The sequence below is a fragment of the Boleophthalmus pectinirostris genome, unplaced genomic scaffold, assembly GCF_026225935.1.
Source record: "Boleophthalmus pectinirostris isolate CB_2022bp ecotype Guang Dong unplaced genomic scaffold, ASM2622593v1 HiC_scaffold_3, whole genome shotgun sequence".
NCBI lineage: Eukaryota > Metazoa > Chordata > Actinopteri > Gobiiformes > Gobiidae > Boleophthalmus > Boleophthalmus pectinirostris.
In genome coordinates, this window is record NW_026571299.1 from 12,839,104 (window position 1) to 12,865,415 (window position 26,312).

Below are 26,312 nucleotides of genomic sequence, written 5' to 3' on the forward strand. Positions count from 1 at the left end.
TGGAATGTTCCACAGTATGATATTAAAACCCCCTAATGCCTGAATGTATGTAGAGGTTATCCAGAAAATGTTTTGTGTGTGTTTTTGCCTTTAAGTAGATGGTAAATTAAGTTGAGATTATTAATCTGACTATAGCAAAACAAAATAAATAGAAATTTGGGTATGTTGCAACTAGAAAGGTTCCTAAAAAGGCACTGCATTAACTGACACTGGGAGAATGCAGCCTCTATCTCGGCTTATATCTTGATTCAGAATGTTGGTGGTTTTATAGCTCAAAAAATACCAACAAGAACAGGCATTCTGACTGTGAGTGAGGTTGTCTTCAAAGATTTGACCTGTACCTTTCCAAGATAGAAAGGTTTAATGCCATACTGTGAAACATGCAGACGAAGCAAAGTCATGAAGAAAAGCATTTGATGGACCCTCCACCACAAAAGTAACACACCTTTAAGTTCAGTAAGGGTTGGCAATTCCTGGGCTGAAATGATCCAAATGATTCTAGTGAAGGTGTATGGAGATTAGAAGACATTACAAGGCAGAACACAGGGTTTTCTATTTTAAATATGCAAGGTTTGTGTGTTAAACATGTGCGAATGAAACAAAACACAACTCCAGGTCTGTTTGTGATGAGGAAACAACATTATAACAGAGATCAGAAAGTAATAATATGGGCCTTTCAAAGATGACATACTTTCAATATAGTGTATGTGGCTGGTGTTAAGAGGTTTACTAAGAAAATCTGACAAACAAATGGACCAGGAGACAACGTTTGCTCAGATTTTCAGACAGGTTTATTGTGATTTTCCAAACAATAATAAGAGCGTCTGTCCATAACCCAGTGAGGAGCCCCTGTATTATAATGTGCTTGTGGCAGCAGTGTCCTGGGACAGTGTGTAGACGCAATGTCACTAAGGTTATTTTTCTGTGAGGGTTCGTCCTGCACAATATTACTGGCCCCCCCTCGTGTCAGCGTTTTTCACTCTCTCATTAGAACTGAGCCAAAGCTGGGAGTGAAACTCAAGAGACCAAAGGACATGCTGTCTCTGAGTGAGTCTGTTTAACCTGCAGACTCTTTGTCATTATTATGTGGCAGCATTTATCAGTTGTATTTATAAGGGTCAGTCCGTATGAAATAAGCAGTTTTCAAGAAATCTCCCCTATGAGCCATCTCAGATTTGGCTGAAAACATGTCAAAACATTTCTAAAATCACCAAATGAACAAATCTCAAATTTTAGCTCAATCCCTTGAGTCGTTCCTGAGTTACAGGACCATTGAATTTTTGGGGCCAAGCTCACTTTTTTGGAAGCCTTAATTTATAAGCATGTTTGAGAGACCATAACTTCATAAAAACTAGAACTAGGAAGCTGAAAATGTGTATTACTGTAGATTCTTGTCTTCCCTTATAACAAGCAAATAGTGTTTAAGGCTATTAAAAGTAACTGAACCTTTCTAGCAGGTGGAAAAGTACCTAAGATCCACCAAAAATGACCCGTGAGAGCTCATATTCAAAAATTCCATTTGAAATGAAGGAAGTTAATAGTAGATGTTTTTTTTATTACTTTAAACTAATCAGAATATGCCAAAGTTTCTCTGGTAAAAACTTTATCAACATCTAACTGTGCCCACATGGGGTCCAAACAAGGGGCCAAGAAGGTCACATTTGGTCTGTGACCATATTTGGGGCTCTACACCATCCACATGAAAGCTCAGAAAAGTGTGAGATTGCTGTCAGAAATTGTCTCAAATATTCTCTCAAATATTCAGGTTCAACAGTTAGTTTGTAAATATCTGCTTGGAGTAAATAGATCTTGGACTGTTAAAAATTGAAAAAAAAAAAAAAAAAAAAAAATCGAGTGGCAACCAAATGTGAGATTTTGGGGGCCACAGCACCCCCCTTAATAAAGATACACTATATTTGAACAGATTCAGAATCTATGACCAAGAATCTACAATAAGAAATATATGGAGACTGATTTCATATGGACTGACCCAATAGTAGTTGGATAGAGGCCCCTCCGACCTAGCCTGATTCATCAACCGGTTTCACTTTGTAGAAACCGTCTGACCTCACAGCATTAGGATTCGTTCACTTGACAGTAGGTGGGTACTTTTTTTCATTTAACCAATCGCTGCTATTTGGTCGTGACGTATGTAATGCACCACTAATGGGGCTAACTGGTATATTAAGCTTTTCCCAAATCCCGAAGAAAGAAGAGCAATAACGTCTTTCTCTTTGATAAAATTCACTAAACATTCTCTTTGTTTCGGCTTTAAATCCTCAATCTTGGGAATCGTTGCCGACACTGAATGTCTGGCTCTTCGCTGATTGACTAGTGCCCAAACTTTCACTTCTCTTTTTTTTTTTTTTGCGAATCTTCTAGTGCATTCTGATTCCTGACGTAGTCGCTGGAGAGAAATGAAACTGAGCGGAGGCACTAGGCTCCAACCACCACCGATAACTCACACTCACACACCACATTCTGAAGTTGAACTCTGCTAGGCCACCACTTTTCCATATCAGTCTGGTTTACATTTTTCTGGGTTTGTATCTAAAATAATGAGAACTTCGCACATCAAGTACTTGAGTTGGGTGCGTTGAAAGAGAGGCAGAAGCCCAAGAACATAGAGAAAAATCCTGCACACTGTCTTACTTGCAAAATGGCCTCTCATTCTGTTTGCCCGATGAAGGCCTAGTGTTGAAACTGAACGGTTATTCTTAATAAATCTCACATTTTGCAACTAAGACGGTGTGTGGGATTTTTTCTCTATGTTCTTGGAAATTATTCTGGCTTAAATGTGTGACACTGCCAGCGGTTGGTCATGGCGGCAACTGTTTCTGGGGTTGAGTGAATATTTTTGAAGTAATCTGATGCGATTGAGGTTTGTTAAGTAGTTTTCAGGTTTGGAGAGTTGGCGTGTAAAGCTTACGAGGGGGGTGTACACTGTGGCTCTTCGGAAAGACCTTGTTGTGTTATGATCACACCGTGAGTCTGCGCTCTGATGCAATATTTTGTTTTTCGAACTACAGATGTTTATTTTCAATCAGCAGGACTCCGGTTCAAAGCCTCCAACACAAACTGCAGTATTTCAGTTTCAGTTTCAGTTCTTAGACTCTCTCTGCCTGGTGATGGTCCATAGTTTCATATACTGTACTTTACTATACAGTGCAGTAGTTCACCTGCACTCTGTGAAAGTGTCTTTGTGCTGCGTTGGTGCGTCCTCCCTCAGTGTGTCTGGGGTAATTAGACAGGTCTCTCAGAAGGGCATTTTCCTCTTGAAAATGTCAGCCTGCCCTTTTGGGGGCTTGGCCGCTGAGAGCCAGGGCTGCTCCAGAGGGACTGAGGAACGAGCTGAAGTTGAACACAGGAGCCCTGTGCTCTGCTCCGGACACGCCGCTCTGTGTCCTGCACTAAAGCTCTCAGCACACACTCTTCACTCACTTTACACTGGCTCAGCTCAACCCTGACATTTACAGGCTTTTAAGAGTGATCATCTGCAATTCACGGAAAGGCATTAGTCAAAGAGCACGATGACAATAGCACTGATGACTTTAGGTTAATGGGAGAAAACTGTAGACCGGATATATGAGTGGACATAGCTAACGCACTAATCGCCACGTGCCAAATAGGAAGTGCTCCAGGAGGCTCTTCCGGCTCTTTCTGACCCTGGCTCCAATTGATTTACATTAGGATTTTGTCGCCCCTCTCTCTGTACCTGCTGCTGTGAGCCTCGTCATTTTGGTCTTAAAATGTTGTGATTAACCCGCGCTACATGATCCTGAATTTTTTTTTCGCTCTTTTGTCCATCAAAAAAAATTCTATTCATAACATAGAGCCTGACTCCAGATTCGCTCCTGTAACCGTCTGAGCAGCGCTGAACGTTGTGAGTGACGTCACACTCGGTTAATCCACTTCTTTTATACAGTCTATGGAGAAAACACACGCTGGAGCATATACTGTACCTTCCCACATACCTCAGCCTATTGAATATGTCACAGTATGAACTATAACTATAAATAACAAGACGAGGTCAAAATAAGTCAAGTGAGTAAACTAACTAACTGGGCAGGTTCATACCAGTATGTGTGGCACTCTTGATCAGAGTTCTACACATCTATTTGGGATCACCCTTGTCCAGACAAATACGTGAAGGTAAAAGTGTCACAACTTTTGTTAAATCCAGTTAAAGCACAAATAATCTTGCATAAAGTGCATCCCTCTGTACATTTTTCATCGTTAAAATATCTGTATTTTCTCGAAGTGCATCTGTCAGCATCACAATGCAAGGTCGGTCTTTATCTTGCATCCAAAACACAATGCTGCAATGTTACTGAACTGTACACTGAACTAAAACATATGTCAGGAATTCATCTTAGTGTATAATAAACTAACACTCCTGTAGGTGTGGCAAGGTAGTTGATCATCATAAAGGTCAGAGGTCACCCAGCTCACTTCCTCTTCTTGAGCAGGCCTAACAAATGGTGATTTCTGGGTCTTAACAGTCCAGATTGTGGAGGCTCATTTTTTTTTTTTTTTTTTTAGTTTTTAGTTTGAGTTACAGTATTGTCAGTTTATAGAAGCTCTACAGTGGGTGTAGGCTACAGACAGCTGGGTGTGGAGGGGGCTCACTTTAGAGGGTGACCTTACTTATAGTTATTGGTGATGGTGGCTCTTGTAATTGAGTGTTTTCAGTTGTGGTAATGGTTTTCTTTGCATTAATCTTGTTTGTTTTTTACTTATAGCATGTCTCCTTCACCCCAGCTTTAGGGTGGAGCATCTATCCATCCATGTTCTTCCGCTTATCCGGGGCTAGGTCGCGGGGGCAGCAGTCTAAGCAGGGACTCCCAGTCTTCCTTCACCCCAGACACATCCTTCAGCTCCTCCGGGGGGACCCCAAGGCATTCCCAGGCCAGAAAGAAATAGTCCCTCCAGCCTGTCCTAGGTCTTCCCCGGGGCCTTCTTCCAGTGGGACATGCCCGGAACACCTCCCAAGGGAGGCGCCCAAGAGGCATCCATAACAGATGCCCGAGCCCCTTCAAGTGGTTCCTCTCTATGTGGAGGATCAGCGGCTCTACTCCGAGCTCCTCCCGTGTGACTGAACTCTTCACCCTATCTCTAAGGGAGCGCCCAGCCACCCTGCATAGGGAACTCATTTCGGCCACTTGTATCCGCTATCTCGTCCTTTCGGTCATTACCCAGAGCTCATGACCATAGGTGAGAGTAGGAACGTAGACTTCACCTTTCGGCTCAGCTCCCGCTTCACTGATACAGTCCGATACAGCGACTGCATCACTACCGATCCATCTGTCAAGCTCCGTCCTCCCCTAACTCGTGAACAAGACCCCAAAATACTTAAACTCCATATCAATCAAGCTTAACGTTTTGTTCAGCCTGGAAATAAAAGCTGCCATGTGGCTGTTAGACCCACACACTGACTGGCTTGCTTTGTTATTAAAGCTACATGTACATCCTGTAGGTTTTACATATGTTTAAAAGAAAGATTGAAACAAAATGAATGAATGATCTAGAGGTGATCCAGAGGAGTGCGGTGTATGACTTTTGTGGAGCTTTTTGTGTGGAGCTCCTCACTCTCTCCTGCTTTTACACAAACTTTTTAGCTAAAGCACATTGTAAGAGCAGGATACGCAGTGATTATGAAAAATTCAGCATTATCCATCATCTGTTGGCACAAACAAAAGCACTGGTTACAACACTGCTGTTTGTGGTCAGAGTTATATGTTTTTATCTATTTAATTTCCTGAAACGATTTGCAACTCTGTTCTTGGATAGTGCTGTAATGAGAACATTGGCACAAGTGAATCTTTTTTGCGACTTGGAAATCACTTTTATTTAAACCCATTTCATTTCTTATGAGTCACAAAAGACGTCCAGTGAATACAGATCTCATATCGCGCCCATAATTAATTTAGTAAAATTAAAATGCCAGGTTCAACACCTTGTCTGCAATTTTAATTTCAAAAGTCCTTGGCACGAATTCCTTTCATTTGGACGCCACGCTGTTTTTGTTCTGGTTAGCTGTCGTAGCTTTTGAAGAGCACCTCCAACACTTTGACTACTAATGAATGAATGAAAATTTGATTCCTGTTTTAGACTACATAATCCACTATAGCCTGCGTTGAAATGTCAGAGTCTATAAACTCTACAGAATCCCTTGAGAGTGGTTAGGTCCTATATGAATGCTCACAGATTGTTGAGATGTTGCAGTTTCCATCTGTTCAACTCTATTTCCAGTTGTACTTGAACTTTCTGAACTGACTCCACCGAGACAACAGATGGAGATAAAACTGCCAGCCAACAGTCTGACATGTACATGCATCACAGCTCTAGTGATGGGCAATTTTTCTCATTTGAAACTTTATTTTATTCTATTTTTTTCACTTTGTTGGATCAGAATTTGTTTTTAAAAGCCCAATTTTTCCATGTATTTGAGAAAGACTGATACAGATATATTGCATAACCAGCTCTTGAGGTCTGCAACTAATTTGTCCGATAATCAGGAATTGTGTGTTAGCATGTGAATTGTTCTTAGCTTTAATGTCATATTAAAACTCCTCTCTTGCCTTCAAAAGCACTTGTCAGCTCATCACGGTGAATAGTTACAATGCTCAGAATGCATAAGGTAAATGAGGAATAACTTTGGGCCACTGCAAACAGTTTTTTTTTTAAAGTTTCCATATTTTCCGGAATATTGAGCGCACCTGAATATAAGCCGCATTAACTAAATTTTCACAAAATGTGTACATATATAGGCCGCACTTGAATATAAGCCGCAGGTGTTCAAGTCTTCAAGAACATTTTCAAGTTCGGGCCGTCTGCTTTTGTCACCTCTGAAAACTTTTGTCGTCTTTTTGGACCGAGTCAGTTCGTCGCGCTGCCGTCGCCAAAGTCTCACCATCGATTCACTGATGCCGAGCTCGCGTGCAGCAGCTGTTTCCTTCTTCGACAGCCACATCAGTCGCCATCAATCATCTGCATTTCTTCGTGTATTTTCCATGAGGAGGGTGTGTGCATGAAGAGCAAAATAACTGTTCAAAACACAATCAAACTAGAATCTTCCTCAGCGTCTCTCCCTGAGCTCTACTGAGCATGTCTCCTGCAAAAGGAGTCACTGTCCTGTCTGTATCATGTCAGTGTCTTGTTGGATTTCAGCAGATTTCGGGCTCTCCCGGGAGTGGGGTTAGTTCTATCAGTCAGGTATGAGTAGATGTTCGGCTACTGAAGTTTGAGACGTTTCTTCTCGTCATTTACACATACGTGCAAGACGTATCCCCCTCACTAATGTTCATTTAACATGAAAACTGATTTTATCACACGGCAAGAAACTATTTGAGTGTGCTGACAATATCACTAGATAGTGTAGCAACTTCATGTTAACCCAAGATTCATGTGTTACCCTCACAGACAGCTGCACTTTCTGCTCTCAGGATCCGCAATGTTGCCAAACCAAAAATCCACCCATATATTTGCTGCATTGTTTTATTAGCCGCAGGGTTCAAACTGCAAGGAAAAAGTGGCGGCATATAGTCCAGAAATTACAGTATTAAGGCAGTAAAAATCAGGTAGAGCGCCTTTAAGAAAAACACTAAATATGGCGTTTTAGTTATATTTTTCTTTTATTCACTTGGCCGTTCACCACTAACTCTCTAGACGCCATATTACTTTACTTTTAGATTTATATTAGCAATAATAGATTATTGTCGATCCCATGAGCAGCTGAAGTTTTTCTTGTCTAATGCAATTGGCATTTAAAGAAAACTACAAAGAATCAGATTTTAAAGCCTGAAAAGCATTGAGATAGATCAGTTTAGTTTGATTATTTTGTGTAATTGAAAAATGAATCTGGTTTTATATCATGCACTGACTTTTAATAACACCATAACATTATATCTTTATCAAAATTATTCCTGGACTTATGGTTTGTTTAATTCGAGAATGTTTCAGTGATTCTGCATTTTAATCTTACCTCCTCTCCAGAGCTGAAATCACATTGTGGTTATTATGTTATATGCAGTTATAATTAACAAAGCTCCTCTATGTTTTTAAAGTCCTTACACACTGACTTGTTTGTCATCATTACAGAGCCTGAATTGCCACAACTATACAACTTTGGCGTAGATTTTTTTTGACCGAAAGTAAGTAAACAAATAATGTGACTCATATATGAATGCCATGCTAATAGAGCCATGAGTTCATTGTGAACACAATTTGAAACCTCAGAAAGAGTCCAATGGTGCTTTATAGACCTAAAAACCGCAGGAGAAGTCCAACGTTTTACCTATGACATCACAATCCAGGCAAAATGCAAACAGAGCATTTTTAAGTGCTCAGATAAGCATGAATAAAACAAACTCCAGATATGTTTTTGATGAGGAAACTATGGGCTCTATTCACGCCTACATCACAAACCAGAAAGACGTTTGGAAAGGTGTGATTACAACTTCCCGGTTGTCTCCCAGTTGTCTGCCACTTAGGCTACGTTCAGACTGCAGGGCTTAATGCTCAATTCCAATTTTTTTGTGAACTCCGATGTTTTTCTGAGGTTGTTCACATTTCCAATTAAATGTGACTTGTATGTGATCTCCAGTGTGAACAGTAAACAGCCCAAAAGTGTCCTGCCTGTGCACTGGAGGACACGATGACGTCAACCGCAGCAAGTGCGTTCTGTGTTTACGGAAGTTGTCCAAACATGGCTGAGCATTGAGCACCTGGCAATTTTAAAGTTCCTCTTGTACCGGAGCCAGAACATGTACAACTTACTTGTTTTAAGGAGGAGATTGAGAAGGAGAAGGACGAGGTTTTTGGTCGTGGTGTTTTGTGGGACAGCGGCAGCAACGTCCGTTGAAAGGAACGTGTGGATGTGGAGACGTAGCCAAGAGTGGTGAGTGGTGATGTGCTTCGCTTCAGTGACACGGAGTTCATTAACAATTTTCGCCGACTTCAGCGCAGAATAGTGACGTTTATGGCTTGTTCATAACATGTAGGTCGGATGGATGCACCTTGGCCATTCAGACTAAAGTCACATGTCAAAAGATCGGATATGTATCGGTTTCAGGACCACATATCCAAGTGGCCTGGGTCGCATTTGAAAAAATCAGATCTGTTTCGTTCAGACTGTCATTAAAAGATCAGATACAGGTCACATAGGGGCCAAAAAAATCGGATTTGGGTCACTTCAGACTGCAGACTGAACGCAGCCTAAATGTCATTGTAGCGTTCTGTTATGTTTGGCTAATCAACAGTTACAGTCATATCTCAGTTTTCATCATTTCCCCATTGACAAAACTCCGAGCACACTGCGTACATGTGATTAGTAAAGATGAGGATGCCAAATTCGAGATGATTCCCAACAGCACATATGTATGCAGACTTTATTTTGTCGCTGATCATGTTTACTTCAATGGGTTTTATCAGTCGGTTTTATCTATCGCATCTTTCCAAACATCTTCCTGGTTTGTGACGTAATTGTGACTAGAGCCTATATGATGAAACATGGTTAAAAGCTAAAAAAAAATTGTGAATTTTGCATAATATGTGTTCTCCTCAGTCATCTCTTTCTTCTGGTAATTGGGTAAATCCACCAGTCACTTTGTCAGAGCATTACTGAGGCTGACCAATAGGGAGTGTTGGTAGGAAAAGTGTCTTAAGAGTCTTTGCTTGCCCTTAGAACTGCATTCAAATGAATCAATCACAACATGACATTTGAAGTTCCTTACGCTGGCCTATGCTGCAAGTGTGTAGGCACCAATCAAGCAACATCTCCTTTCACTCTCTCCTGACATTCTGAAGACACATCCATGGCAGACAGAACAGCCCTTTCCACTCAAACACACGGCCAATTTAGTCTCTCCTGTGGGTTGGAGACGTACTTACAGAAAATCTATACAGTCTGATGGAGAGTTGTCCCTGCAGAGCCTCTGAGCATACAAACAGAGAGCTGAAAAAGCGCTTCAAATAATGTGATTCTGAGAGCATCGAGATGTAAAGGATGTTTCAATCACCGCCACTTTGCAACAGATTTAACTCGTTTTTGTTTTTGAACCATTTTAAACTTTAATGCCCTTTACATAATTTCCCCATTCTCAAACAGCCCAAGAAGAAATAATCTGTTTCTATGTTGCAATGTTGTTTCCTCATCACAAACATACCTGGAGTTTCTGTATGTTTTGTTTTATTCCTGCATTTTTAAATCCTGCATATTTAAGCTAAGTTCTTCTCTTAGACTGAAAACATGGTTCCACCCTGTGATGTCATGTGGTAATACAGGTGCTCCACTGTGTTTTTTTAAACTCCATACACCTTCAGTAGAATCATTTGGATGATTTCAGACCTGGAATTGCCAATCTCTACTGAACTAAAGGTAAATTGTAGCTGTTAACTTCACAACTACTGCTTCATGACATCACAAAGTGGAACAGAGCATGTGAATGAAACAAAACACAACTCCAGGTATGTTTTTGATGAGGTAACAACATTATAACATGACTTAAAGGTTGTATGGAGGATTTTTTGTTTGTTTCAAATTGTCAATGATAGCATTATAGAGGTGCAGTAGCCTTGTAATTATGATGACCAAAAAAAAGAGAATAAAAATTCATCAACTCTGGACGTGGTGGGGCTAAACATTTGCCAGTAGATAACGACACTGCCTCGTTATCTGTTAGCTGACAGGCTGTCAATCAATCTCCCTACGTTTCTAGCGTAACTGACTTGCCTGCGCGCCGCCGGTACGTGGTTTACGTACGCCTGTCACGCAGTCCACAGACGCAAGACGCACAGACGCTGTTTACTCCACCAACGCAACAGTTCTTAGCGGCTTTTTTTGACCTATATCTTCCTCACAGTTCGCACAAAGTTTGTTGCAATGGCGACAAGAATCCAGGAGCAGTTCACCGCAAAAGAAAGTCCGTTTTTGAGATCGCTGAAAGAAGAAGACAAGGGGAAAAGCAGCGAAGCCAAACTAAGGTGATTCTTGGAGATTCATTCCAGCGATGGCGCGACTGAAGCAGACGCAGGGTCTAAAGACTGACGCACTGGTCCACAAATTACTTCTGGACAGGAAACTTCTGCTTATTATGAAAACGTACTTTATTTCCAAGAGCTAGTCAAACGTTTTTCAGGACACGAAAGCGATATCCTATGTCTGAAAACGTAATTTTCAAGGCAAAGAAAGAGTCCGCTTGCTGCTGCGTGTTGTAGCTAGTTCATTCACACTGAATCTCCGCGCACTCTTCTCTGCTCCCCTTTCCTGCTCCTCTCCCCGCTGCCCGATCCGCTCTTCTCCCTGCTCCTCACTTCTCCGGGCACGGAATCTCCGCGCACCGCTCCCCTCTCCTCTCTCCTCTCCCTGCTCCGCTCTTCTCCCTGCTCCTCACTTCTTGTCCGCGAACGAAATGTCCGCACACCCCCTCCCCCCCGCTCCTCACTTCTCCGTCTTGCCTAACCAACACTGTAGTTAGTTGTTTACAAGTCATGTGCAGCGCACCGGCTGTAAACAAACCTGTTTCTGGCGTAAAGAGGAGGCGGGAGGAGGTGTTTCTACGTAGGAGCTGTAGGGGAGGGGGGGTGGTTTCACACATGCGCAACATTTGAAAAAGGACAAACAGTCGCTGGATTTCTCGTTCCTTGGAAAATCCTCTATACAACCTTTAAAGCTCACCACCAAGAATCCATTTTGTGTAATATACAACCTTTAAAACCAAAATTTGTCCTTTGTTTACACAGCCGGGTATTTTGAGAAACTAATATTTTCCTCCCTCCGTTGTCCAAAATAACATCGTGCACATAGCATTGTTTTCAAAAAAGTTTTCATTTACATCAACTCGCATAAATACACCATCCAGGGGCATCGCAACTACGCCAAACCTCTGGACGGTGCCTAGATTAGATTCAAACCTGTAGCATTTACTTCATTAAAGTTGTTACTTTATTACTCAAAAATACCTTGAAAAACGTGCATTAGAGAGCAGGCTCGCCTCTCCACAGATCTGTTAAATAATAAATTTGTAAATAGTCCTTTTTGGGCCAGTTTTTTTGGTTATTTCTGCTATGATTTTACTAAAGTTATATGTTCTGTTGTAAAAGAAAATACATTTCTTACTTGCCCAAAATAAATACATAAATCTAAGTGGCAAAATTGCTGACCTCCGAGCCTCATTTGTCTCTGGTCATGGATATGAAACATCAGCTGTGTGTGCAAATGCAAACACATGAAAAGTGTTTGCACCAGAAGAAATGTGACTGCTGCTCTGAATGCTTCATCATCATCATTGTCAGATCAAAAGGTAAAACATTGGTCGCATTGGTTGGTTTTCCAGAATCTTCACTCTATCTGGAGTTTTTAGAAAGATTTGTTTTCAGAGGCGAATTCACTGTTTGCGTGTAAAAGGGTACAAACGAAGGGAAATGTCTCTGTTTTTAAAAATACCCGTGTGCATGTAAACGGAGCCTAATAGTTCGAAATCATGTACAGCACACTAAAGTAACAAAAACTGAATCTAACTACAAAATATAACCTTCCCTTTTCCATAACCACTTTCTGCTTAATATTTAATCTCGTCCTTTCTCTGAACACAGTCCTTTGTGTCTTGTTTATTCTGTGGCCTCTTCACTCAAGTCTTTTCCATTTCTCCTCCAGAGTACAGGCAGAGGGACGGCGCTATGGGCCACTCTAAGCTCCAATCACACAGCGGATTTTCACAGAGGACAGGAGGCTCTGCTCTGTCTGATGGAGGAAAATGATTATGGGGAGGACATGCCTCAACTCCCATCTTGCACTTTGATTCTACATATGTTCTGTTCTTGTGATTTCTGCTCCATTTTTATCTCCAGTAACATACAAAAAAGCATATAAGACTCAAACAATCACATAGGCAGCAAGTAATTTAGACACATTTAAAGTGCATTGTGGAACTTTTCTGGTGGAGGGTCTGTCAAATGCTTTTCTCGATGCAAATGTTATTGCTTTGTTTGTAATGTTTCACAGTAAACCTTACTCACTTCTTGGAGACCAAACCAGAATAAGTTTGGTCAGATCTGTGAAGAGGCGACCCAGCACACACTTTTTGATGCTCTGTGTCTCCTCTCTCTTTATTCCTGTGTTTAGTCACTCCCCCTTCAGAGCGTTTTCACAACACAATCAGCGAGCATCCCGCTAATGAAACTACTGTACATTGCGTCAAGTTATTCTGTACAGTTTTGAAACATGTTTTGTATATTTTATGAATTCATTGTCATGTTTTTGATGAGGGAACAACATGGAAACGTGACATGCAGACTGGCATTGGTGCGTGTTTGAGTCATTTGCGTCATTCTTATGTCTGCATCAATCCTACGTCACTATTGCTTTTCCATAAATATACAAAAATAGGATACAAAACAATGCACTACAAGTTCAAAAACCTGATGTGGTGCCCAGTCTGCAGAAGACATGCAGATTGCAATGTGATGTCACGCTGAAGGGGGAGTGACTTAGTGCAGAGAGTGCTTAGAGCATCAAAAACAAAACTGAAACTTATTAAACATGCGAAGCCCTGTATATTTAGGCCGAGTTCTTCTTCTCAAACAGAAAGCACTCTGTTCCAACTTGCGATGTTATGTGATAATACAGGAAGTGCTCCACTGTGTTTTTAGTTTATTTTAGTTAGTTTAGTGTTTATTTTTATCTGCAAACTCCAAAGACCTTCACTAGAATCACTTGGATCATTTCAGCCCTGGAACTGCCAATCTCTATTTGATTAAAGGTAAAAGGAGCTGTTAACTTGAAAAATACCTCTTCGTGACATCACAAGGAGAAACAGAGCATTTTGATTTTTGGAGATGTAGAATGGCTGGTAATAAAGGGTTATGCAAAGATGTTTTTGATGAAGTGACAGCTAGTGTCACTGTACTCAAGACTGGTCTTCAAACTGTTTTTTACGGTCTTGGTCTCGTCTCGGACTCAACTGTGCTTGGACTTGGTCTTGTCTCAGTCTTGAAGGTGCTTGGACTCGGTCTTGTCTCGGATTTGAGCTTTGAAATTCGACAAGTGCGATCGTATTTCATTACTCACGACCACTGTTGTCGTCAATTAGGAACTGGTTTAAAAATTCTACCCACTTTTTTCACTTTCTTTTTACATTTTTCTGTGAAGTCCCAGTGGAAGTTCTCTTAAAGAAGGGGTTCTCAAACTGTGGATGTCCACAAAAGGAGTATTTACGTGCAGTACAGTTTGCTTGGCTAATTTTAAGCCTAAATAACATTAATCAGATAGAATGAAGATAGATTTATAAAAAAAAAAACAAAAAACATTGATATATATGATCCAAAACAACTGTACAATACAAATAAATGTTGAAAATTGCAAAGATGGTCTCAAATTGGTCTCAGTAGGCTGTGGTCTTGGTCTTGGCTTAGTCTTGACCTTTAAAAGTCTTGGTCTTGTCTTGGTCTCGACTCTCAGAGGTCTTGGTCTTGTCCTGGTATCGGAACCCTGTGGTCTTGGACTGGTCTTGGTCTCGACTACTGCGGTCTTGACTACAACACTGGTAACAGCGTTCTAACGTGGCATAATGCTTAAAATAATCCATTTTGTGTAATACAGGAGCTTTAAAATGGATGAACTCTTTAGATTCTTCTTGTGTTTCATAGCGAAGGTGGTTTCATCAGAGGCTGCTTCGTGATAGGTCACAGAGAAGTGCGCCCCCTCACTGTGGCTCAGAGTTAACACTGTGTATTCCCAGTACAGGCGGTTTTAACACACCCAGAGGCACGGTCAGATCACCAAAACAAGCACACCCCTGCAGATGCACAAACTCACTGCCCACTGCTCTCTTCGTGACTCTGAGCTCCACTCTTCTGATAAACTGTGTTGGAGGAGCCTTTTCTGTGGATCAGTCATGGATTTTCCAATATAATCGTATGGAGCTGCACGAAGTCCACAAAAGATACTTAGGTTTTAAAGAATCAATCTCACTTTGTTTTACTAATGTTTCTAGTCTGGGTTTATATAAAGTACTGTTCTCATGGTACTACGACTTCAAACTCGACTTCAATACTAAAGGAATAAAGGAACTTGATACTGAATGCAGATTCCGCTTCCACAATGATAACTAAAACACTATTTATTGAGGTCAAAGTCAAGGTTTATTTGTATAACACATTTAAAAACAGACAGCTGGAGGAGCTGAGCTGAAAGGCAAAGCTCTTGAATTACTGGTCAATCTACGTTCCTGCCCTCACCTATGGTCATGAGCTCTGGGTAATGACCAAAGGGACGAGATCGCAGATAGAAGCAGCCAAAATGAGTTTCCTTCACATAGTGGGTGGGCGCTCCCTTAGAGATAGGGTGAGAAACTCAGTCACGGGGAAGAGCTCGGAGTAGAGTTACTGCTCCTCCCCATTGAGAGGAGTCAGAGGAGCTGAGATGGCTTGGGCATCTGTTCCAAATGCCTCCTGGGCGCCGGGCATGTGTTCCGGGCATGTACCGCCAGGAGGAGTCCCTGGGGAAGACCTAGGACATGCTGGGAACACCTTGGGGTCCCCCTGGTGGAGCTGGAGGAAGTGTCAGGGGTGAAGGAAGTCTGGGAGTCCCTACTTTGCCCCCGCAAACCGGCCCTGGATAAGAGGAAGAAAATGGATGAATGGATTGAAAAACAGACAGTACTGCCTCAAAGTGCTTAACAAATCAGATAAAAACACAATATAAGACTAAAACACAAATAAACACAATAAAACAAGGCCAAGAATACAGATAAAACTATAGAAAATCATTCAATCATTCACCAATTTAGAACATTTAATGTGATTTTTAAATTTCAACATTAAATCATAATACTTAGTTTTACCTCACCATGCGGCCTTTTATCTGTGTAATCCCTCAGTGGTCCAGGTAGGTTCCATAGTGGTCCATGGGCGTATACTAGTCTATGTGCTCTTATACTTGTTTAAGCTTGCTTTATTACTCTTGTTTATAAGGTATTCCAGCTATGAGCTTCAGAAATCATGTTTTCAATTTTCCCAGAATTGTTGTATCATAGGTAAAAATCTTATTCTGTTTTGAAATCCATAAATCATTACCAGACTCATTCTGAACATTTCTGCCATAAAATTGTGTTCATTACATCAATACAACTTCATGCTTGCATTAATATGAAAACCACGTTGCTTAAATACCACTTTTGTTTCCAGATGAAGGACTCCAGGCTGATGGATTTTTGCGCTATGTATTTTAAAAACTAAAACATGAAATCCCAAAGCAAAGGTGAAGCAAGCAAAGGCCTTTTACAACAGAAATAATACATAATATGTGTCTTTAAAGATGCACTGTGCAACATTTCTGGAGGTCACCCGCAAACTGTCACCATAGAGATGTTAAGGATTTGGTTTAAATTGCCCAAAGTGGCATTAAACTAAGCTGTCTTGGATTTTTTCAACTACAGGTGTTATTTATTGGTAAAAAATATCTTAAAAAAAAAAAAAAAAAAAAGCATCTGTGCATACTTTGAGTGGGGTCGCTTCTCCACAAATCTAACCTGTAATTTGGCTTGTAAGTCTCTATGGCACAGGTGTCAAACATACGGCCCGGGGGCCAGATGCGGCCCTCCTAGACCTTTAATCTGGCCCCCAGCCGATTTTCTACTAAAATATTTTTATTATATTTTCTATTAAAATATTGTTAATTTTCTGTGGTGTTTATCATATCAGCGTCTCCAGCGTCTCTGTACGTGGCCCCTCCCACCAGAGCAGCACAAATGAAGACTTGCCTCTTTCCAAACGCTCTTAAAGGACGATCGTTTTGACTGTTGACCGTGACACCCTCATCAGAAAAATGTCCAACATGAAAAAAGTGGAGCCGAGTGCAGGATTTTACAACAAAAATTGACTCATTCCTATTTCCATACAAGTTCATGTTAAAACATTCAATCAATCAATCAATCAAACTTTATTTGTATAGCACTTTTCATACATTTGAAATGTAGCACAAAGTGCTTCACATGCAACAGAATTTTTTTTTTTCAATAAAGGTTATAGTAAATATATAAATAGAGAGCTAAAAACAGATGGAGACTAAATAAAATATTAATGGTAATTTAATTAAAAGCAAATAGTAATAATAATAATGATAAAACAAGTAAAAGTTTCAATTAAAAGCTAAATTAAAAAGATACGAAACATTGTGTTGAAATTGTATTTTTCTTAAAGTTTCAGGTTGTTCATAATATTATAATATTTTGTAAAAAAAAAAAAGAGTTCATCAATTAAAAAAGATTTCTGCAATAGATTTGTGTTTCTCTGCACAAATATTTAAACTTATTGTTATTTTTGGGGTTTATATGCCATGAGTTTTCTGATCCGGCCCCTTTCGGATTAAAGTAGGTTGGATAGGCCCCCGGACCAAAATGAGTTTGACACCCCTGCTCTCTGGAGATTCAGAAGTTAATGGTCATACTGTGGAACACTGTAAGCACATCTCAAAAAGGTGATGAACCCACCACTGGACAAGTTACACTGTGTATCTTTAGTTAATTAGGATAGAAATAGGTGAGTGTACCAAAATGAAATGCAGGTATGTTTTTTTTTTTTTTTTACTTGGTTCATTTCTTTATTTTTTTTAGATTGACAGTTCTCCAATAAGTCCTTTGCGTGTTTATCTCACTAAAGCTTCCTGAAGTTCCCCCAGACCTCGGCCGCTGATAGCATCACCACTAATCCTCTCGCTAACGATAACTCTGTGACCCACTGCCTCCTCTGAAGAGACTTTTTTTTTTGCTGTCATCTTAAATGGCTGGTTTCAACACATTACAAAATGAAATCTAGAAGTGCTCCTACTCCTTATACCCGAAAGACTTTTTCATGTATTTGGGCAAAACTGGTCTGGTAGTTATGTGTGTAATGTGTAGCTCTTGAAGTCAAAATACTATCTTTGGTGCACTGTCTATATCTAATTAGAAACGCATTTTATTGTTTGATAATCAGGAAGTGCGCATTAGAGTGATAGCTGTTGTTAGCTTTACTGTAATGGCAAAACTCTTCACAGATTGATAAGAGTTGTTAAAAGTGCTTATAAACTTATCATGGTGAATAATGAGAAAATGGGAATGCATAAAGTGAGTAAAGAATAACTTTGGACTACTACAAAATGAACTACTATTTTTTGAACTGTAAGTTGCTCCGGAGTATAAGTCGCACCAGCCAAAAAATGTGTAAATAAAGAAGAAAAAAACATAATATAAATTGCACTGGACTATAAGTCGCACTTTTTGGGTGAAATTTATTTTATAAAATCAGACACCAGGAACCGACATTTCATCTTGAAAGGCAAGTTATAACAATAGAACAGAGAACAACAGGCTGTTAACGTCACATATGAACAGTTCTTCAGATAAACTATAACATAAACAACAGAACAGAACAAGTTTACCAAACTCTCCATCTCACTCCAAATCAATAAATAATCCTCCAACAGGTTGGTTTTGTTTGTCACTAAAGTCACTTAAACTTTTCATTTTCAGTAATACAGATACATCCATGCATGTTTGAGTAATCTAGTGATCTCTCCTGGCCTGATTCAAACCCTTCTTATGGTTGGCAGTATGCGGGTGTCCAAGATTTTTTTTTTTTTTTTTTAGAAATGCACAAAAACAGGATACAAAACAATACACTACAACTTCACAAACCTGATGCAATGTGCAGTAGTTTCTTTAGTAGAATGCACCCTGATTGCATTGTGTAAGCGCTCTGAAGGGTGAATGACTTAGAGCAAAGAGCAAAGGGAGGGGGACTCGCCACATGAGAAACTAATTACACGTTTTATGTTGCTTTCAGCTAAAATAGCACTTTCAAATCAATAAAAGGTCACGTAAAGGTGCACCGAGTAACTTTTTGGTTGGAGATCCGACACCTGCTTGTTTCTATGGAGATGTCATTCTTCTACCTGGAATGTTCCACAGTATGACATTAAACACACTGGAAAAAAACAATATCTAGGTCAGTTAAAATGACTTAAATTAAGAACATTTTACTTTATTTGAGTAGATTAATCTTGACAAGTAAAATTATCTACCAGTGGAATAAGTGTGTCTTTCTTTATTCAAGCAACATTTGATTTTGTTTCTTATTTAAAGGGCAAAAAGTTATTTTATTTATTTTTATTTTTTAAGTGTAGCAAGATGTATTTTCATATTTCAAGTACAAAAAGTCTTAGATAATTCGACTTGTCAAGTGAAATTTTGTCAACTCATGATACAACTTTCTAAATTCAAGTCGTTTTTTTGTGGTACTCTTCTTTACATTTAGTCAGTTATGGATAAAAAATACATAGAAAAACAGACATTCTCATTGTGCCTCTCCACAGACCTGACTTATAACTTGGTCTGGTTTGGTTTCCATGAAAAGTTACGTGTTAGCAATTAATACCAGAAGCGTAATACCCCCTCTTTAATTATAACTCTCGCTCGTTGCTACCATTCCTCCAAATCGCTCCTTCACTCTGCTCTAATTGACTCTACACTTTAAATGACAAATCCCCTACATATTGTACGTGGCATTAGCTCCTGTTTAATGAATGTGATGGAGGCAGTTCATTAGCACTAAGGTCGCTCCAATGGCAACCGCTGTGAGAATCATGGACTCCTCCGCGCCGGCTTTCCCAACGGCAGGACACCGGACTTCTAATGAGCAATGTTTGGGGTTTTTTCAAGCACAGAAATGAGACCAATTGGCCCTTAATTGATGTCGCCGTGACGATCGGAAGGTTCATTAGCTCAAAATATTTCAAGGATTTATTAACAAGGATCGCCGTTTAGCACTGGCTTAACGAGATGTGAAGAGAGAGGTGCCCCGGTGAACTCCTGGGTGGATGGAGGAGAGGTAATTGGTCTTTATTTCACGTATTAAGTGTCACGAGGGGAGGGAATCTTACTAAGATCATCACTTTGCGTAAGTTATAGGTTAAGTGAACCAGTGGAAGTTTTGCTAAGTTTCTGTTTTTAGTAATAATCCATGCAAAAGCGAGGGTGTCAAATGAATGCATTAGACGGGCAAGCTGTTTATTATGTAGGTACAGTTAGGGATGTGTTGATACAGCTTTTTCACCACGATCATGTAGAGCAGAGGTGTCAAACTCATTTTGGTCCGGGGGCCTTATCCAACGTACTTTGATCCCAAATGGGCCGAATCAGAAAAAAGTCATATCATATAAACCCCAAAAATAACAATAAGTTCAAATATTTGTGCAGAAAACCGCAAATCTATTACAGAAATCTTTTTAAATTGATGAACTCTTTCCTTTACAAAATATTATAATATTATGAACAACCTGAAACTTTAAGAAAAACGCAATTTCAACACAATGTTTTAACATGAACTTGTGTGCAAAAAGGAATAAATCCATTTTTCTTGGAAAATCCTGCACTCAGCTCCACTTTTCTCACTTTTGACATTTTGTTGATGAGGGTGTCACGGTCAACAGTCAAAACGATCGTCCTTTAAGAGCGTTTGGAAAGAGACAAGTTTTCATTTGTGCTGCTCTGGTGGGAGGGGCCACGCACAGAGACACTGGAGACGCTACTGTGCTAAGCACCACAGAAAATTCCCAATATTTTAGTAGAAAATATAATTAAAATATTTTTGTAGAAAATCAGCCGAGGGCCAGATTAAAGGTCTTGGAGATCTGGCCCCCTGGCCTTATGTTTGACACCTGTGATATAAAGTGTGTTAATACGAGCATTTTAAGACCAAAATGCAGTTACACAAAGCAAAAAACAAAATCTAGTCAAGTTAAGATGACTTGAATTAAGAAAGTTTCATGAATCATGATTTCATCATGAGTTGAGTAAATTGCACTTGACAACAAAAATGATCTGCCAGTGGAAGATGATTTTTGTACTTAAAATATGAAAATACATCTTGCTACACTTAGAAAAAACAACAACTTTTTGCACTTAAAATAAGAAACAAAATCAAATGTTGCTTGAATTAAGAAAAACTCACTTATTCCATTGGTAGATAATTTTAGTTGTCAAGTTGAATCTACGCAAATAAAGTAAAATGTTCTTTTTAACTTACCTAGATATTGTACCTAGCCATAATCCGCATCTTTTTTTCGATAATTCCCTTGTTTGAGCTCCTGATGAGTAATTTCCAGAGAAACAGTGAAGAAACGAATAATTTTATCCCTTTCAGAGCGTCTAGAACAACCAAATACACAACAAAACCTGCCCATGTTTCTCCGATGCTACTGAAGTCAATGACATAGTGTGCCCAGTGTCATGGCGGCGTAGTTACCGTTGCCATGGGGGTCACGTGATGGTGCAAAGCCTCTATTGTGTTTGTCCTTGTCTGTCTGGTGTTTGTGTACAACACTTTGGCCAGCTGTAAAGTTTTTAGGGTACTTTATAAATGAAGTTGGTATGGTATGAACGCTTCTTATTTAGATTTAATGGGTTAGCTGTGTCCTTACATTCCCTGTACATTTATATATACACACGTCTATGGTTACCCCTAGGAGTAGATAATGCAGTAGCAGTATATTATGGACAGTTCAGTAGTGTTCAGTGTAAACTTGGACATTTCAGCGTCCCAAGGAACTCCACATTTCATGCAAGAATTGCAGCTGAGATGACGGTTAAGACTGACTGACTGCTCGCTGTGACTGTAGCCGTGAATGTTTTAATCTAAACATGCAGAAAACGCCTATATTTGCTAATTAGCCCTGGGATAACGTTACGTCTGATGTTCCACTACGTTATCTACTAAGATATAGGTGCAATTTCCCGTTCAGAGGAGGTATTTCTACACAATATTACACAACAGCATTCGATTCCCAAATTCAGTGTGGCAAGACAAGACATTTTTACAATACATTTTAATGAAACCACTTTTTGGTCGCTGTTGTAGCTCCTTGTTGTGCCATTACTCCGTTTTTACTCTGCTACAACTTGAGCATGCGCAGTCTTGATCCTGATCGATGTTTCTTCTGCTCGATAAATAATGTCTGTGAAGTGATTACATATTTTTGACAGTAAAGTCCCGTCTGTGAATTCGTATTCGTACCGATGAAAGCGTAATCGTAAACTTTCATTTCCTGATTGCAATTCTTGACATCGTAACTTTTCAGTTCGTATTCTGATGGATAAAATGCACACAATATATTTTATGTACGACTGGACTCATTTGAGAGTTTACAAATATTTATTTTATGCGCAACTACAGCCAAATATGCACGGATTTCTATTCTATGTGCACAAATATTTCTGAAAGCTTTCTTACTCCTACCATAGTATATGACATACTGTGGCACGCAAGCTCTTTTAAGTGGTATGTCAATCCCTCAGTAGTTCAAAGATTTGCTGAATTTAGAGTCAGTTTAATCCACATTTTTGTCCTCCTTTGGTAAATGGTCGCATTTTTATGTAGTACTTTTCCAGTGTCAAGGAAGACACCTCAAAGCAATTTACATCAAGGAACCACTCACCCATTTAGACACACACTCATACACAGTGTTGGTTAGTAACAGATTACATGTACCGGAGTTATGTAATCAGAGTACAAATTATGAGTAACTGTATTCAGTTACAGTTACTGTTTCAATGAACGGTAATTGGATTACAGTTACTTTGTTGGAATAAATGGATTACACGGCAGTATTTTGCTGTTTTCACATTTTGGGCTAAACCAGGACTAAAACTAGGTCTAAACCAGGTCTAAACCAGGTCTAAACCAGGACTAAACCAGGTCTAAACCGGGACTAAACCAGGTCTAAACCAGGACTAAACCAGATCTAAACCAGGACTAAAACCAGGACTAAAACAGGACTAAACCAGGTCTAAAACAGGACTAAACCAAACCGGTCTAAAATGGGACTAAACCAGGTCTAAAACCAGGACTAAACCAGGTCTAAACCAGGACTAAACCAGGACTAAAAACTAAACCAGGACTAAACCAGGACTAAACCAGGACTAAAACAGGACTAAAACAGGACTAAACCAGGACTAAAACAGGACTAAACCAGGACTAAAACAGGACTAAACCAGGACTAAAACAGGACTAAACCAGGTCTAAACCAGGACTAAAACAGGACTAAACCAGGACTAAAAGGACTAAACCAGGACTAAACCAGGACTAAACCAGGAAAACTAAAACCAGGACTAAACCAGGTAAACCAGGTCTAAACCAGGACTAAACAGGACTAAACCAGGTCTAAACCAGGACTAAAACAGGACTAAACCAGGACTAAACCAGGACTAAAACCAGGACTAAAACAAGGACTAAACCAGGTCTAAACCAGGACTAAAACAGGACTAAACCAGGACTAAAACCAGGTTTAAACTAAACCAGGTCTAAACCAGGACTAAACCAGGACTAAACCAGGTCTAAACCATGCTGTGCAGACCGTTCTCCTCCTCTTCTATTAATAATATTTTTAATCTGGTTCAGTAAAATCTGGGTTTTTTATTTTCTTTTAGCAGACAAAACATCTTATGTTATGATATCCTAGTCTTTGCTTCTCTACAGCAAATCAAGTAATCCAAAGTATTCAGATTACGATTACTCACTTTAAGTAATTTAATGGATTACATTACAAACTACATTTTGGGATATGTAATCTGTAGTCTTTAGGGGAGTACATTTTAAAAGTAACCTTCCCAACACTGCTCATACACCATGGTACGCAGACGCTGGGGTTGAGGGGAGTTAAGTGTCTTGCCCAAGGACATACGACAGCATTCATCTGTGGGAGCTGGAATCACACCATCAACCTGTGGGTCAGTGGATCTGGCTGTTCAATCAAATGAGCGACGAGGCTTGTGGGATGAGCTTTGGATAGGATTGTACTGCTGACCGTGAACAGTGTTTAAACAGTGCCTGGGAGACATGTCTCGTTTACTCAAACATGCATGGATGACGTCTAAATCCTCATCAGGCATGTTTTTGATGAGGGAACAACAATATAACACGGTAGACAGCTCTAAAATGTTGATTTGAGTAGTGGGCAGCAATTCAATTCTTAAAACTAAAAATTGACTGAAATCCTAACATTACTTCTGACAAATAGAAGAGTTGCGTTATAGTCCTTGGGTGAACCTCAGGGGCTTGCATGGAGCCGAGCAGGGCCATTTGTTGGTGTTGTCAGTGGACTGTCAGAGCTCCAGTGTAGCCCTGTACTGCAGCTTCAGGCAGACAGACTGTAGACAGACTCAAATATCCTGGAGCCACCCCCAGCTGCTGTGGACTGGACCAGAGCCATGACACTACTGCCCCCAGAGCAGCTCCAGAGCAGCTCCAGAACAGCCCCAGGCCCAGAGCGCACACTCTCCCATCACTGATCTGCTGTTTAGAGACAGACAGGCCACTACAGAGACCATTTATGAGGCAATATTACGACAATACACAACCTAAGTATTCAAAAGTTACTCAAGTAAAAGTGACCTACCCACATCTACTGTTACGCCCACAAATCAATCACTGTTGGTGTTCTCTTAAAGGAACTGTACGTAAGATTTCTGCAGGTTTAGGCTCTGGTAACACAGGTTCAGTTGTGTTCATTTGTTATTGTAGTAACTTTTTTTAAAAACAGTAAGAGCACAGGCTACATACAGTTCCTTTGAGGAACACATTTGAGCCCTCTCTGCAAACATATCTGCAGTCAGGACTAGTTTGCATTTAGACATGAATAAAAACACATTGTGACATGTTTGTGTACTGTTTTTCAGATTTCCAGATGGAAACAATCCGACTGAGCGAGGAGGAGATCATATCATCTCTCCCCCAAAACTACAGGTTCATCAAATACCTGGACAAGGGAGGATTTGCCCAAGTGGTCCAGTGTCAGATCAAGGACACTTTCCAGAATGTGGCTGTCAAACTGCCGTTTATATCAACAGGACACCCAGAAAGAGGTAAGACATTTAGATTTTTTATATGATTTAAAGGTGCACTATGTAACTTTTCTGGTGGAGGGTTTGCACAACCTGCTTTTCTTCATGGAGTGACACCAAGTTACAGGTCAGAACTGTGGATAGGCAATCACAGTAAGAATCCAGTGTTGAAATTTTGTGAAATAGTTTCAAAAACTAAAAGTATAAAAAAACTAAATCAAACTAAAACAACAACAAAAATTACATAATTTTTGTCAACTAAAAATGACTAAAAGCAGTTCACTAGTAAATCTAGGGATGGGCATTCGATGAAATTTTCTTAATCGATCGTCGGAAGAATTAACGATCGATTATCGATTAATCATTAACGTTTTTATATTAAAATGATCATCATTATTATTACTATCTGCACTACTAATCTGCATAAATAAATTCAACTTTACGACATATAAACCGTAACGACTCTAGAGCCACATCAATCCGTTTGAGGTTATAATGTGTTTAATTCAGTTTTGCGCAACTCTCACAGAAACGAAACTTAAAACCGCATCGCTAATTTGCAAAAACTAAGCGAAGATAAAACTACAGCTCTTGTGCGCTGATGCGGTCAATTTCTGTTGGATTAAAAGACATGACTCAGTGGAATACAGGTTAGTGTGACCATATCCGTTTGTCAAAACCAGGACACCGTACAGGGGCGGGAGGTGGGGACTTGTCATCGACATTGCTCGACTCTCACCTGGCAAAACTTTTAGCCTGTTCACATTTTACCAAATAAGAATGTATGTTCCATGAAGTTATGGGCTTCAATTTATAACAGTAAAACAATAAATAAATAAATAAATAAAATGTAGTCTAGTATGCATTTTAGTCATCTACAACTTTCAAAAATGTAACTAAACAAAGCAAGACAGACAAGATGGACGCTTTACTGTGAACCTTTCAAGACACAGCGATAACATCTAACAGCTGAAACTCCCCACCAGAAAAGTTACACAGTGCCTCTTTAATGACGCATCTTTTTACCTCGGTGCCTAATCTGATTTCATTGAATTCTTGTCTCTGTTTGTTCAGATTTCTATCCTGACTCGACTGATGGAGGAAGGATGTGACCAGAGAAACATCGTCAAATTCTTGGAGGTGTTTGACACTCGTTTGGGGAAAGCCATCATCTTTGAAGCGCTGGACATGTGTCTGTTCGATTACCACGCAAAATATGCCCCACTGTGCCTCTCCACTGTCCGCACCATCACCAAACAGGTACTACCCCAGGGAAAAGTAACTCAGTATGTAGTTATGGGAGGAACACTTTGAAAATATATTTAGTTACATTACTATACCAACTTATCAATATATGAAAGCTGGGACAGCATATTTTTGGGTCAGCATTTATCATGGGTATTCTTTCTTTTCATTACTAGGACATTTCTGGTTATT

The 26,312-nt window shown here is 39.8% G+C and overlaps 1 protein-coding gene across 1 annotated transcript in view; it reads left to right on the plus strand.

Annotated features, from left to right (window-relative positions):
* The window catches only part of LOC110164036 (receptor-type tyrosine-protein phosphatase T-like), a 153,128-nt gene that overhangs the window by 21,770 nt on the left and 105,046 nt on the right, over positions 1-26,312 (plus strand). The window contains exons 2-3 of the mRNA XM_055160283.1: positions 24,711-24,856; positions 25,950-26,135. Of these exons, the coding sequence (XP_055016258.1) occupies positions 24,711-24,856; positions 25,950-26,135 (332 nt within the window). The remainder of the gene's footprint in view (positions 1-24,710; positions 24,857-25,949; positions 26,136-26,312) is intronic.